This window comes from Penicillium manginii, assembly GCF_028828005.1.
Source record: "Penicillium manginii strain IBT 31320 chromosome Unknown utg000011l:1.0-1395921.0:1.0-1396616.0, whole genome shotgun sequence".
In the NCBI taxonomy this organism is placed as follows: Eukaryota; Fungi; Ascomycota; class Eurotiomycetes; order Eurotiales; family Aspergillaceae; genus Penicillium; species Penicillium manginii.
In genome coordinates this window covers 613,721-628,820 of record NW_026643112.1, presented here as the reverse complement: position 1 = coordinate 628,820, position 15,100 = coordinate 613,721, and the positions used below count along the sequence as shown (strand labels likewise).

Sequence of the window (15,100 nt, the reverse complement as noted above, 5' to 3'; positions counted from 1 at the left end):
GGAAACTTAGCACTCGAAGGAGTTACTGTCTTAGCGGGCAAAAGGCTCGAGCACCAAGGGTTATCCAAAATTTACGACCTACCTAGGTAGGTACTAAGTTCTAGTTAATTAGTAGCAGCCTGGAGTACTTATAGAATTCTAGTTTCTGGGGTGGTATGGACTCAGGTTATGTACGGCATGGAAACAGTACAAGCACAAGAAGCCAGACACACTACTAGTACTCGTAGACTCGAACTACCAGATAACTTGGAAACTCCAAGGATGCATCCGAGGTTGGAGTATACTACTAGTAGTACTAGGCCGTAGCATAGATTACCAGATATCGACCCTCTCCAGTGCAATGTTTATTTTAAAAGGTTCCTTTGTTCCCATTTTTGCATTGAATTTACTGCATAAAAAGTGTTTCAGAAACAAGGTGGTATTGGCCTAAAGCCAAGTCCCCGACTAGCTGAGGACTTGAAGTCCAAGTCCACAACCACGGCCCCAGTGCGCACAAGTTCCTTCATCATATCGACCCGATATTCCGCAAGTTTTTTCCGCTAGAAAATCATTTGTTCATTTCATTTTATTGGTTGAGAGAAATAAAGAAACTGATTTAGCGAGACTTGGCAGCGACCTTGGGGGCAGAGCCCTTGGAGCCCTGCTTGCTCTGGATGCGACCAGCACCACCCTTGGCGGCGGAGGCAGCGGTCTTGGCCTTGTCAGCCTTCTTGGTGGCAGCGGCGGCGGTCTTCTTCTCCTTGGCATCCTTGATGGCCTGCTTGCGGGCGGCCTCACGGGCCTCAGGGCGCTGAGAGCGGCGCTCCTTGATCACATCAAGGGAAGCACCGACGATGGCACGCTGAGCCTTCACAACACGGCGGGTACGCTTCTTGGCAACCTCCTATAGATCGAAAAGATTCCTGGTCAGCAATTGTGGTGTAACTTCAGTTTCGCTCGGATATTTCGTTGAGATGTGAATGTATCGTGTGGAGTTCCTCCTCTTGATCTCGTAGTTGCGAATGTCGAGAATATGACGGGTGCTCACGAGTATCGATTGGTGATTGGCGACCGTCATTCGGGGATGAGATGGACTTGATGCATAACCTCGTCGCTGTTGTGGCTTCTTCACATTCATGTTCATGATCGTATTCTTGTCTTTCCACTTCACTTGTCCACACGATCCATTCACATCGACTTAAATATCCGGGCGGGGGTTATTTGGTGATGACCGACCTCAGAGATACCCTTCTTGTGTTGGCGACGGTACAGGACAGTCCAGGCGATGCGGCGGGGGTTCTTGCGCTGGAGGAAGAGAGACTCGGACTTGCCGTTCTGGAAACGGAAGATCTTGGAGTCACCACGGACGAAGATCTTACCCTATAACACCAAAAAGGCCATATTAGCAAAAGTCGAGCTTGCGATATTTCAGTTCCTTGTGCGCAGCGGGGAGAAAGCGATTGTGCGAAATCATTCCGAGAGGTGAGATTGGCGTGTAGGATATTCGTGGTTGGCCGCGAAGGATTTGTATAATTGTCGTTGAATTCCGCACAGATTCGTTCTCCCATTTGCACCAAGGTCGGAAATTCGACAGGGGGTGTTGGAACGCACCTTGCCGGGGTAGATCTTCTGGCCGGAGAAAGCGTCGTCGTAGGTACGCATCTTGACGGGGTATCGGTTGGCGTTGGGGTGATTGTCGAAATTCGGGATCGCGGTTGACTCCTAGCAGCGGGCCCAATTGTGGTGCGCCTCGCTAAAGTGTGTCACGTGTTGCACTCTGCCCTTTGCGGATGGTCGCCATCATGTGACCTCCGTCATCGACAAGTCCCACTATTCTCAATCAGGACTAGTCTGTTTTCGGGACTATATCGGTATCGCTCGTTTAGTACGGAGTAGATACAGATGTATCCTAGGATGCTTTTCTCTTTCAGAACTCCCAATATTCTAAAATTTTCCTCTCCTACTACTAGCGTTCAAAGTCGCTATTCACATTCAAACACATTTAAACAATGCCAACATCACCCTGTTCAAGCTTCGTGCAAGCCATGCATACCTTAGCATCAGAAATCACGGTGTCAGTTGCAGTCACTCTTGGGCTTACAGCGGGCATTATATTTTTGTTTTGTCCAATCTTTGCTGCATGCGTCTTTCAAATCAATACCGCCAAAGAAGCTATATATCTCAGAAGAATGGATGCCCTATCTGAACTTGAACAGCAAGACCATAAGAAACTTTGAACCTGAACTCCTGAAGAATGTTCCTTCAGGGCTTAAGCCGCTCTAGCGAGTTCCGATACTGCTTGAAAAATCAAATCCAGACGGGGATACTCTGATTTATATGAGAATAGAACTCTTGGAGCGCATTTAATCATACTACTAAAATCAAGACATCGGCTCCGCAACCGGTCCACTTCATCCTACCATGTCAGAGGCTCCAAATGGACTCTGAGAACATATGCTTATATTTTACTAGAATATGATTCAAATATAAAATTAAGTAGAGCAGGTAATGAAGCGAATAACCTTAAGCCATCATATGGTGCTTCTAGTCATGGCGTCACATCTATCTAGGAATTGAGCCTTAGCTGGAACCGAATAGAATTTTAATTGATATTAGTACTAAACCAATTCAGATTCTCCTATAAGCCGAGAAAGGAAGTTTATCTCGATTAGGTAGTGGAACGCTCCTTCCCAAAGGTTCAAGTCGACATGACTGCTTAATTAGGTAGCGGAACTTGAACGCTCCTTCTGAAAGGTTTCGATAAACAGAAGACCCCAAGCCTCCCCGAAAGCACTATCATCTTCCCTTTCTCAAGTATCCTCCCCCAAATATCAATATATCGTGAACTTGAAATCACTTTAAAGTTCAAAGAATCCTCTGCCAACATGACAGATGCCAGCAGAGCTTGTATTACTCTTCTTGCTGCATGCAACACCTGCCAGTGGCTAATCCGATTCCTGGAATATATTTACCGATCATCAATGGATGACCATGACAGACACATGGAGATTCTGATCGGCTGTGCTTTGATTGAATTTGCATTCTTCCATTACGTTTATACATGGGTATGTTGGCTACTAGTAATGCCCCCGGGGCTCCCTCCTGGAGAACTACTAACAAAATTCTTTGAAAACCAGGCGAAAGAAAACTTCTATCCATACCCTTCTACCCGGATGAACTTGAAGAGAACGAGGATTCGGAGGAGACCGAGCCAGAGAGGGGATCCGAATCGAAGCATTGCGAATGCTGCTTCTTCAACTGGGCCAAGTGCGATCCTGAGTCAGTTTCGGAACGAACACTTTCCCGGGATCTCGAGGATAGCCTTGATTCGAGTTCGACATGGGCCGCTGCTACTCACGTCACTTTCCTGGACCTTGACGGAGATACGCTAGTCAACGACGATGTGGTTGAACGCGGAATAACCTAAGATCTTGAGGACCCTGAGATGGAAATTCACCTCTCGTTTGAAGGTTCTTACGGGATTATACTGTGACCGGTCAGCCCGGAGGGGTCTGGCTCGTAGGCTGCGGGTTTGAAATCAGCATTGGGTATACGGGATATTTGCATCATCTTTTGTACTTGTTAATGTGTGTGTTATTGGATTCTCTAATGTGTGTTCCGGCAACTTGGTTCATTGGCGTTGAATGGAATGTCTATATGGCTCTTTTATGAACTTGATAAATAGACTGGCTAGCCCCGAACAAATGACTACTAAATGGATAGCCTTTTTGATATGACGAATACTATATTTATACTTCAAGTCCACGTTTGTAATTTTCATAAGAGGATACTTAACATATATGAGCTTATGGCTTGTCTCCTGCGACATGACCACCTGAGCAGATACTAGTACTAGTACGGGGTCACTCCGGGTCTAGAGTACTAGTAGTAGCCTGCCCAGGGGCCCAGGTGGATAATAGTAGCGGGAGGATATTACCTAGGTAGGTAATAATACGAGATATTGGAATTGAAATATATAGAGCGGTAGAGGACTTGAAAATTGAAATAGTCAACATACGTGGCTTTGGAGCCGACGAGACACAATAAAAGCACTTTTTTCAACATACCTAGGTAAGCTGAAACTTTGAGCGAGTCAATCTATAGTTCGGTATTCGACGAACACAACATCGTCTCGTTTTCGCTCGCAAATTTCTATTTGCTCCTTTCTATCAGGACCATATATTATTCATTATTCCCCGGTCATAGAGAACGATGTGTCGATTGTATAGAGCGTATGATATCATTAAAGGAGACCGTAACAATAAAACTCCATTCAACGGATTGGATTCTATGCAACGCCTTCTGAAAGAAGAAAATCAAAATTTCAGACAGGATGAAGAGTGCGGACAAATAATTTTGCGCTTAATCAGATACAGCACCGACTAACAGTGAAAGAATTGGTATCTGGCTACACCGGGAAGCATAACCGTCGCCCTTTGCTTGTTCTTTTTTTCATGGTCACATCATAGTTTGGCACATTCAGGTCATGGCATGAGTGCGGGTCCATTCCTTCGCTGTTTGAATCGCTGCGGGCTCATCGTCCTTCCAGCGTTGGGCAACGTCGTTTGCGAGGGGATCGTCCGGGTTGGGAGCGCCGAGGAGGGCCTGAATGGAGAGCAGAATTGTGCGGATCTGCAGGGCCGGGGACCAGTTGTCTGGATCGAGGTCAGTAAATGGGCAGGTAGGTCTGGGGAATATTTCGCAGTATCTTTCACTCACTCTTCAAGACATCGAGGCAGATGCGGCCGAGACGATCGATGTTGGGGTGGTAGATCTTGGTAAGGAAGCGGATCTTGGGCGGGGTCATGGGGTAGTCATCGGGAAGGAAGAGCTCAAGACGGAAGATTCCACCTGTTCAAGTTCATTTTAGTACTTGTTCAAAGGCCATAGAGGCATGCACAGAGAAGATCGATATGTATACCCTCATATGGGGACTGTGCCGGTCCGTGGATGGAAACGTCGAAGTATCGCAGGTTATCGTCGTGAGGAACTGCGTTGATACCAGGAACCCTGCAAGACCCAAGGAAATCTAATCAGTCAAAGTGATCATCAAAACAAAGTGGATAGGACATGTCGTACGGCTCCGCCATCAGGCGCTCCGTTTCCTTGATAATGCGCTTTGGCAACGCCATGTCTAACGCTTATCGTCGGGGAGTAAGGTAAGAGGGTATAGCAAGTCGGTCAATAAATAGACCCACAGAAGAGCGGTGTAAAGAGCAAGTGATGCGCAATGAATGTCAGGTACTGGGAAAAAGCAACAGCAAAGACAAGAGGTAAACGCGGCGGGAGCGGAGGGGCTGCACCGCGGGGCTTTGGCGGAGGTCACATGCAGCACCGCCACTTACGGCTCTGCAACAATTAGTAATTCCCCCACCGCCTACATCGCTGTCCTACAAGAATACCAAAGAGTTAAAAAAGAATAGTTAGCTTAGATTGAAAAATAGACAGGAAGTTGCATCATAGTTACTCACTGCTACTGTTGTAAACTGAGGTTTGGGGTATTGGCTGGTGGTAGGGGGTGCAGCTACCTAGGTAGTAGCTATAGGTGATCTAAACTTAGAGAGTAGTACCTACCTACCTAGTCAGAGTATTTTAGTACTAGTAATAAATCTTAGCAGTATCATAGTAACAGTAGTAGCTATTCTCACACCAGCAGAGATATTGTAAATTATCATTTATGGATATTTTTTAAATTGAAGATAGAATCTATTACTTCACCCTAAATTGTGATAAGGTAGCAAATTGGAGCGCGTGAAGGAGAGCTTTCTGCCGGTCAAGAAGCAAATTACCTAATTATTGCAGAGTGGCGATTACGGACTGCCGTAAGCACCGCCACTGTTCAGCCACAGCCGTTGCTCTCGTCTCCGCGTTATCTCCAACTCCGCTGAGGCACGCGAGGCCGATCTGCTTGATCCTGGCTCAACCACAGTCCACCACCTCCTATACCGATTTACAACATGCGACCAACTGCAACCCATGTGAGGCACTGTCATTCATAGCACTGTGACCCCGAGTCTCTTCCATCGGCCCGATTGGCCCCTCGGCGAGGCTAATCACAGCTACGATGTCGAGCTCTATGGAGCCGCGGCCGCTCCTATCGGCCTTCGAGAGTCCGACCTTCGATGAGAACAGCTCTTTCCATGTCGAACAACCTGTTGGGGCTATGTCCATTTCGCCCTGTGGGCGGGATGTCGTGCTGGCTTCTAAGGAGGGCCTGCACGTCATTGACCTCGATTCGCCCTATTCTCCACCCCGCTATCTTCCTCATCACACACCTTGGGAGGTCGCCGATGTACAGTGGTCGCCATTCGCTTCTCGTGATCAATGGGTTGTGAGCACATCCAACCAGAAAGCTCTGGTCTGGAACTTGGCGATGAAGACCTGGCAGAACTCAATTGAACATGTACTGCACGCCCATTCGCGCGCCATCACCGACGTCAACTTCTCCGCTTTCCATCCAGATCTCCTTGCGACCTGCTCTGTCGATAGTTTTATACACTGTTGGGATCTGCGTACGCCTTCGCGCCCCGCCATATCGTTCTCGGATTGGTTTACCGGTGCCACCCAGGTTAAGTGGAATCGGCAAGATCCCCACGTCATCGCCAGTTCTCATGACCGATTCCTCCGGATCTGGGATGACCGTATGGGTGCTTATCCTATTCGATCGATTGAGGCCCACGATACCAAGATTTATGGAGTCGATTGGAATCGTGTTCGGCGAGGCGCTTTGGCCACTTGTTCCCTTGACAGGACCGTCAAGTTCTGGGACTATACCTCGGACACAGACGTACCGGAGAAAATGATTAGAACCCCCTTCCCCGTATGGAGGGCCAGGAATACTCCGTTCGGCTGGGGTGTCCTGGCAATGCCCCAGAGAGGAAATGGTGACCTCCATCTATACAGTCGTAGGGCTGGTGATGGCGCTAATCCTGATGATGACCTCCCTTTGGTGCACAGCTTCCCGGGACACAAAGGCCAGGTGAAAGAGTTTTTATGGAGGCCACGCGGTGGTGTGACGGATGGAATCGATAACCGCGAGTTTCAGTTGGTGACATGGGGAACCGATCGTGAACTTCGCCTGCACCGAGTCGATCCCGAAATTCTGGAACGGGTTGGATATGAGAAAGGCAAATCATACATCTCTACTCGAAATGTGACCCGCCTGGGCGCTGTCTACCGAAGCTTCAGAGATGTCAACTCAGATTTGGATATCGAGGACATTGAGTCTGCTTCTTCAGTTCTGCACCATAATTCGACCACGGGCTATCCCGGTGGACCTGGCATGAATGCTATCTCTGTACCCCACGCCCGTGGCTACACTCGAAAAGCCCGCGTTGACAATCATATGGGTATGCAACCGCGGTCGAACCTGAGGGCCGACACCAATCCCATTGCTTGGATGCGTGGAGTTAAGATCTCCGGTTGGGATATTGAGACTCTCGGTGACGAGATTAGCCACGTGGGCGAGAAGTTCACGAAAGTCGCCTTTGAGTCTGTCGATGTGAGGCAAAGAAAGATCTCCATCTCTCTGAATGGCCCTTGGGGTGCGGAGGGCGACTCACTTTTCCTGAAAGTGGACATCAAGTTCCCTACGAGCTACCCAAAGTCTGCTATCCCGACTTTTTCCTGTCAGAAGACGACTGCTGTTACCGACGTTCTATCCGGTAAACTCACTGCCGAACTTCGAACGATCGCCGAAACGTACATGTCCCGAAAGCGGGGATGTTTGGAGGGTGCCGTTCGCTACCTTCTGGGGGAGAGTACCCTAGAAGAGAGTATCGCTTGGATCTTGGGCGAAACCGGTGAAAATGTCAAGTCACCGGTCAACGGCGAGTTAGAAGGCGAGTCAAGTGATGAAGACGAAGTTGGAATGACACAAAGCCAAGAGCTGGGAATGAGCTCCGAGCTGCTTCGTCCCGTGAACGCTAATGTCATGGTGCCGGTTGCCAAAGCATGTGGTGCGCTTTGGGCGAACGACGGCCGCTTGATTTGCTTCTTCCCACCGAAGAAAGATAAGTCTACAGAGCTCTTCGATAATATTGGGTTCAAAGAGATGAGCAGATTATCGAGAACAGACAAGGTCTTTGAAGGCTTCGGGCGCCTGCAGACAAGCTCTCCGGGACCTCGCACAAATGGGACTATCGCAAGTACAGACGATGGAGCATCGGACTATTCTGACGATTCATATTCGGATGCCTCTAGCTCGTCAGGTTCATCGTCTGACATGATCTCCGGTTTACCGACGACGCGATTCCAACCACCGCAAACATGGCGCAGTTCTGGCAGCATCGGCATTTATCGACCACGATCTACAGATCATTCTCAACGATCAATCGGAGGGGCTACGACTGCGAAGTCATCCGAGGTATCCAGGAATGTGGTCTCTATTCATGACCTCAGTGATATGCTCCCAGTCAAACGACAGCTTGCTAGCAAATATCGTATCTGCGGCAAAGGGACAGATGTTTGCTCTCACAATGCTGCAGTTGCCCTGGATGCAGGGTGCTACGAGTTGGCCCAGATTTGGGGTCTCATTAAGTTGATTTTACACGTTCGGCGAAAGCCTAGCTCACCTCTCGACTCCAGAACAGGATTGAGGCGTGCTTTACGCGGGAATGACTCGAATGCAAACCATTTGCTAGAAAGCAGCACACTCTACAGGGACCTGGCCGGTAGCGTTATTCGATGGGGAGATCACCCCATGGGAAGTCCCTGGCTTGTGCCGGCTCTTTTCGAACACTTCGAGCGAATAGGCGACATACAGATGGTTGCGATGCTTTCCTGCGTGCTTCTAGAGGCAAACCACGAGGGGAAGCCTCAGATGACACCAGAGCCTCAGCCGGGACAGCCAGCACTTCCTCTCGAATTCTCATCAGTTGCGTCGACGGTACAAAACAAATCGCAGTTGACCACGCCCGCTTCGTCAGCTCCAAGGGACCCGCAGCCCATCCCGCCCCGTACATCTGCACGCTCATCGAGCGAAATCTGGCGGTTCGACTCGACGCCTCCATATTCGACGGGGACCACCCCTCCCATTGTTTCTCGGCCGCGTGGAATCGCCGCCGATCGAAAGACTTTCAGTCAGGGTGTTTCGATCGCTGCTTCGCCCGATCAATCCCAAGCGCGCAGTGGTTCTGGTTTTGGGTCTGTTTTGGCATCGTCGCTGTCCCGCTCGTTCACATTTGGACCTTCTTCAGCATCACCGCCACCTCATACCTTGAACAGGAAGAAGCCGGTTGTAGAGCAGCCGCCTCGCTCCTCGGGCCCATCCAGTGACAAAAGTACCCCAGTACCCGATGTTTATACGCCGGGCACCGAGAAGACTCAATCAGATACCGAAAGCGACCGTCTACCGCAGCCCACCAAACCAACAGCACGATTCAAAGTCACTTTCAAGAACAAAAGTGCCTTCGACGGCGATGATGAGTCCGCGCCGGATTCTCTCCTCGACCGGAGCAAGGAGTGGCTATACAGATCATACCGGGGCGCATATGCAGACCTTCTATCAATATGGGATCTACCAGTGCAGCAAAGCGAAGTCCTCAAGATCGGAGCGGTCAACGACGACGCGGAAAACATGCAAACAAGCCAGTACTGGGGCAGCCACAGTTCGAAAATAACATCTTTCCAAGAACCGATAACAGGCGACCCAAACACTTCCGGCTTCGAAGGCCTCGATTTCCAGCGCCACTGCGCCAATTGTGGCCACGCTCTACAAATATCCATCTTCGCACCTGGCCCAGTCGTTCCCGACACCCCGTCCAAACGAACTCGCAACAAACCATCCCAGCGATGCCCGAACTGCAAGCCGCGCCAACCTCTCCCTACAAAGCTGCCCTGCGTGATCTGCGGTGAAGCAGTGGAAGGCATGCTGATTCCTTGCCTGAGCTGCGGGCATGTAAGTTGCTTCGAGTGTCACAACCGGTGGTTCCTTCACAGCGACGATAGCAGCAGTCCCGATCCCCATTCTCATTCTCATTCCCACTCGCACTCGCACAAAGGCCCCGATTCCGACACATCCTCGACCAACCCACCTCTCCCTCCATCCTGCCCCTCGGGCTGCGGCTGCTTCTGCTCCGAGCACATTGTCGCCCAAGTCCATATGCCTCCCTGGCAACCACCCGTCTCCGCCTCAACAGGCGTATCTCCACGCGTCAAAGAAACCCGCGCTGGACCACACCGCACCGCCTCGCACGACAAGCGTCATCGCCGTCGCCAGTCCGAACCCGCAGCCGCAGGCCCAGAGTCAAGCGGGAACACTACTCCTACGACGGCGAAGGGAGGCCTCGGCCAGAATCATGACGATATGGATATCTGGCAAACTGCTTCGCCTTTTGCGTCGCTTGCTAGGGGCATGGGCGGGGGTCTTAGCCAGGGTCTTGGTAGGCATAAGGATGATCGGAAGAAGAATCGATCTGTTGCTATTGCCGTGCCGAAGGGGAAGTGGAAGTAAGGGATGGATGGATGGATGGTGTTGGTTCGGGTATTTTGGTTTCTTTTGCTTTTCTTCCTTTCGCGTTGATATCCACTACGTACTTGTATTTATGACTTGTTTTAATTGTTCAGATACCACTTCAATGTATGACTATTCTATTGGCGATTGCCGGTTGTTCTCCTACCACTGGACTCGACCGTACTAAGTATACCTGTATCCACAGTATGATACAAATTAAGCATCGGAGCAGAGGGGCGCCTGCGCAATAGCAGCCTGATGGACTAAGCATTGGCCTCCCCGGAAAACGCCGCGACCAATGAAAGGTGGGGGGACCAGGCACTAAGGCGAAAGTAAATGCATCAATGCAGGGTCAATCGGCCGAGAGACGTTATCTGATCTGATCTACTTCTAGTTGATCTAGATGTTTGATCTGTTCAAAGTTTTATGACAACTTGAACGCTGGAACTTGAGGTCTACTATATGGTGATTAAGATACCGTAATTTCCACGGTCCGCTTTACAACACAGCGAGAAAGCAACTTGAAGAATTGATCATAGCTTCATTAGGATGGTATCCCTCTATAGAATAGAAATAGAACAAAGCAGAAAGCAAGAGGCAGCAAAGACAAGGACACTAATCTATATTTAACCGTCTAGTCCAGTCCAGTCCAGCCTCAACTCAACAATTGGCTCACGCCCGTCTAAGACCCATATCTAGTTCACGCTTCGTACTCATCTGACGCTTTCCTTTGCCTCGCTGGGCTGAATTTACAGCTGCTTGAGGGCGTTGGCAACGCTGGAGAACTCGAGGTGGTTCTTGGCGGGCTCCTTGGCGGCGTAGGTGACCTTGCCGTTGTCGATGATCAGGATGTAGCGGTAGGTGCGGCCCTCCTCATCAGCCCAGCCGATGGACTTGGAGAACTTGGCCTCGGGGTCGGAGAGGAAAAGCTGGAAAATGTTAGTGGCCCTTCTTTTTCTTCGAGTTTTCTGGACTGTTTTGGAGGGTGTGGGGGACTCACGATGTCGTCGCCGGTGACGCCGTTGGCCTTGCCCCAGGCGCTCATGACGTAGGCATCGTTGTAGGCCAGAACGGCGACCTGATCGACGCCCTTGGCGCGGAGCTCGGGGAGCTTCTGGATGTACTCGGGGACGTGGTTGGCGGAGCAGACGGGGGTGAAGGCACCTGTGGAGAGGGTGGTGGTTAGCGAGAAAACCTTGGTGGAAGAAATAGTGGGGACAGAGATGTAATTCCTCTCAGAGGGTTGGAGAGAAAAAAGAGAGAAATGGAGGGGAAAGACTGGGTGAAGTGGCGGTGACACATACCGGGCAGAGCGAAGAGGATGACCTTCTTGTTGGCGAACTCCTTGGAGGCGTTGTAGTTGATGGGGATACCGCAAGAGGTGATCTCGCTGGAGTCCTCAGCCCAGGGGATGTAACTGGAGGAAGTTAGTTATAATTCCTAGGGTATATGTATGGCACCAATTGACGGTGTTTGGATGGCGGGGAGGTGGGGGGAAATTTTTCACGTACGAGAACTTGACGTCCTCAGGGAAGCTGGAACCGGCAGAGAGAGACATTTTGAATAGTTTGGGGGTGAGAGTGAAAGGGATTGAAGTTGGGGGATGGAAGTAGTAAAGTTGAGGAAGAGAGAAGGAAGAAGGGAAGAGATTGGCGAGGAGATAGGATAGATATTAATATGGAGACCATGGGACCAGAACCAGTAACTGGGTTAGTAACTAAGATACAAGATTACACATATCGGCCCATCGGGACAAGGCATCCACTGAACGTGACGAATGGTGGAACAATGGCCCTACTTCATGAGGTGATCCGAAGCAGAAAGATACCGAACCGTATGGATTAGCAAGAAGACCGAGCGAGAACGTTAATCAGCGGGGCTCTGGATTTGATTTGACTGATTTGCTGATTTGCCTTGCGGATTGCCGGGATTTGACTGGTTGATGTGCCTGATTTGGGCCTGATTGATGCCTGGTTGATGTCTGTGTGCCTGATATCTCAGGAACCACCGAGGTGGGGGATGACTCAGCCCGATGACGTCAGGTCACGTGATCGCATTGGTCATCCTTGCCTTCCTATTCGGGAACTACCAAGCTTCATGCCTCAGGCACCAATCGGGAATCAAGTCCCGAATCATCCCCGACAATCCCGATCGATTCCCGACTATCGCCTACCTTCCACCTCCAATCATACATCACATCACCCTGGACAGCCTCACATCACAAAAACATGGAAAGAAAGATGAACATCAATGCAAATCCTGACATTTCCCTCTTTTGTTCTCGACTGGAATGAATGATCTCAGACAGCGATCCGCCATGGTCTGCTTTATGCCAGCTGGAACCAGCTTCCAGCTCACTCACCACTCACACTCACACTCACTCACCCTACCGGGAGCATCACCGCCAGTCTCCCGCGTCCTCCAGAGTCCACCATACTCTTAAATGGGATTGGCAATCGACTTTAATAATGCACCTCGTGCAACTCATGTACTTCGTACCTCGAGCACCCTCGTGACACGCCCGTGCCGGCAGGATGGCCGGTTCTGATCCGCCACCCTCCACCGGCCGCCCTCCCGGCCATACATCGACTCAGCTCCAAACAAGCCTTACCTTATCAAACCATTATCAATGAAATCCATCAAATCTGGTACACTGCCGCTTCTGGTTACCAAACCCTACGCTGCCCGTGGTCTGCTCCCGTCTGGGTCCTCCGCGTGCTATTGCTCTGTCGGACACGCACCCGAATCCATGCTCTCAGATAACGAGATCATCTGGATATGGCACCGCGGGGAAGCTGGATAGGCGGGGTAGAAACGATAAATAAACTGCCTACGACTTGCCACAACCAGCATATCTTCCAGAGTTACTTAGGGAAAAATCCAAATATCAATTCCATCAAGCAATCTTCTAAGCAATGACTCTCTGGCTGGCTGGAAAGCCCACGGGCCCTCGTGCAAGCGAGATCCTCATTGCCCGATGCGTGATACTCCCCAGACAGGCATCAAGGACTCCTAAGCAGCAAAGGCGTTTTGCCTCCTCCTCGCAACGTCGACCAGCCTCGGTATTGCAAGTCCACGGCGAGCATGCTGCTGCTACTCAATCCCCCCCTTCCTCCTCCCCTCTCTGTCGTTCCTAATTGGGTTCTTCTTCGATCTCTTCTGGTCTCCGCCATCTCATCCAAGTCCTTCCTTCTCCGCCCCTCCCTATGGGCCATGTCTATCCTTTCAAAGCCTAACCGAGGCTTCCTGTTGAACGTGGACCGCAACCCCATCCTCCACGGCCTTTTGAAGAAGACCTTCTACGAGCAATTCTGCGCAGGAGAGAATGCCACCGAGACAAAGGCCACCATTAAACAATTGAAAGACATGGGTTTCCGCGGCGTGATAATGACCTACGCAAAGGAAACCGTCTTCGACCACAGCACCGGCTCCGAGCAAGGCCTCGGTGTCGCCGCGCTAGAAGCACAAGAAAAAGGCGAAGCCTTGGACCCGGCCCTGGCCCGCTGCGCCAATATCGAGGCCTGGCGCAAGGGCACCATCGAGACGGTCGAGCAATTGGAGGACGGAGACTACCTAGCAGTCAAACTCACCGGGGCTGGACCCCAAGTTACAAAAGCATTTTCAAAAGGCGATCTCCCCCCCGCAACAAATGCTCGACGCCATGGACGAAGTCTGCACAAAGTGTGAAGAGCGCAATGTCCGCATCCTCGTCGATGCTGAATCCCAGCATTTCCAGTGGGGTATTCTGCGAATGACGCTCGACCTGATGCGCAAGTTTAATCGCAACGGCCACGCTCTCGTTTACAATACCTACCAGGCCTATTTGAAAAGTACCTCCGACACACTCGCCAAGCACCTCGCCGTGGCCCAAAGCGAAGGATTCACCCTGGGTTTGAAACTCGTTCGCGGCGCGTATATTGCCTCGGACCAACGGTCTCTCATCCACGACACGAAGGAAGATACGGATAACGCATACAATTCTATCACAACGGGCGCTTTGAAGCAACGTATCGGCGAATTTGGCGCCGCTAAGGCTTGGCCTTCTGTTAATTTGTTCCTTGCGAGCCATAATCGTGAAAGTGTCATGGCAGCGCACCAGTTGCACAAGCAGCGTACTGTGGCAGGTCTGCCGACGGTGCCGGTCGGCTTTGCGCAGCTGCATGGGATGTCAGATGAGGTTAGTTTCTCGCTGCTTCAGCTTAAGGGGTCGGATGGGAGTCCGGAGGTTTATAAGTGCTCTACTTGGGGTGGGATGGGAGAGTGTCTGGCTTATCTTTTGCGGAGGGCGATTGAGAACCGGGACGCTGTTTTGCGGACGAGCGATGAGTATAATGCTTTGAAGGGAGAGTTTGGGAGGAGGGTTAGGGGAATGTTTTCTTTTTCGAGATAAGATGGATGGCATCGGATGTTAGGATTGCCTTTTAGGACAAGTTAGATTTGGGAGGTGGATGGGATGGGATAGATTCTACGAAATTTCGAAATCGGATTTATGAGATCAATGATATGTTCAAATTTTGATGTCTACTGAGTGCATGTTTGTGATTTATCTTTCTTGATTATGGATGTAGATTCTCTTTTACCTACAGGTAGCCCTAAATCCGAACTAGATGTTGAATGGATGCCCTAAGCCCACAACTTGAAGTCCAAGTCGCAAGGCAGTCCTTTCAG

The 15,100-nt window shown here is 50.5% G+C and overlaps 6 protein-coding genes across 6 annotated transcripts; 3 read left to right on the top strand and 3 right to left on the bottom strand.

Annotated features, from left to right (window-relative positions):
* Positions 1 to 595: 595 nt before the first annotated feature.
* N7533_013507 (60S ribosomal protein eL24) lies at positions 596 to 1,641 on the bottom strand (the record flags this gene model as incomplete). Its single annotated transcript, XM_057110157.1, has 3 exons — positions 596 to 883; positions 1,216 to 1,359; positions 1,591 to 1,641. The coding sequence occupies 3 exons, from the start codon at positions 1,639 to 1,641 to the stop codon at positions 596 to 598; spliced, it is 483 nt and encodes a 160-aa protein (XP_056952859.1).
* A 1,399-nt stretch (positions 1,642 to 3,040) lies between these two features.
* Positions 3,041 to 3,406, top strand: N7533_013506 (uncharacterized protein; the record flags this gene model as incomplete). The annotated part of the gene is made up of 2 exons (XM_057110156.1): positions 3,041 to 3,044; positions 3,117 to 3,406. The coding sequence occupies 2 exons, from the start codon at positions 3,041 to 3,043 to the stop codon at positions 3,404 to 3,406; spliced, it is 294 nt and encodes a 97-aa protein (XP_056952858.1).
* Positions 3,407 to 4,458: 1,052 nt separating this feature from the next.
* N7533_013505 (E2 ubiquitin-conjugating protein UBC13) lies at positions 4,459 to 5,111 on the bottom strand (the record flags this gene model as incomplete). Its single annotated transcript, XM_057110155.1, has 4 exons — positions 4,459 to 4,634; positions 4,699 to 4,830; positions 4,901 to 4,989; positions 5,059 to 5,111. 4 exons carry the CDS (start codon positions 5,109 to 5,111, stop codon positions 4,459 to 4,461), a joined length of 450 nt encoding a protein of 149 aa, XP_056952857.1.
* Positions 5,112 to 6,043: 932 nt separating this feature from the next.
* N7533_013504 (Mtc5p) lies at positions 6,044 to 10,432 on the top strand (the record flags this gene model as incomplete). The annotated part of the gene is made up of 1 exon (XM_057110154.1): positions 6,044 to 10,432. The coding sequence occupies one exon, from the start codon at positions 6,044 to 6,046 to the stop codon at positions 10,430 to 10,432; it is 4,389 nt and encodes a 1,462-aa protein (XP_056952856.1).
* A 749-nt stretch (positions 10,433 to 11,181) lies between these two features.
* On the bottom strand, positions 11,182 to 11,990 carry N7533_013503 (peroxiredoxin family protein; the record flags this gene model as incomplete). Its single annotated transcript, XM_057110153.1, has 4 exons — positions 11,182 to 11,361; positions 11,433 to 11,596; positions 11,737 to 11,849; positions 11,944 to 11,990. 4 exons carry the CDS (start codon positions 11,988 to 11,990, stop codon positions 11,182 to 11,184), a joined length of 504 nt encoding a protein of 167 aa, XP_056952855.1.
* Positions 11,991 to 13,516: 1,526 nt separating this feature from the next.
* On the top strand, positions 13,517 to 14,822 carry N7533_013502 (uncharacterized protein; the record flags this gene model as incomplete). The annotated part of the gene is made up of 2 exons (XM_057110152.1): positions 13,517 to 14,011; positions 14,061 to 14,822. The coding sequence occupies 2 exons, from the start codon at positions 13,517 to 13,519 to the stop codon at positions 14,820 to 14,822; spliced, it is 1,257 nt and encodes a 418-aa protein (XP_056952854.1).
* Between the last annotated feature and the right edge of the window lie 278 nt (positions 14,823 to 15,100).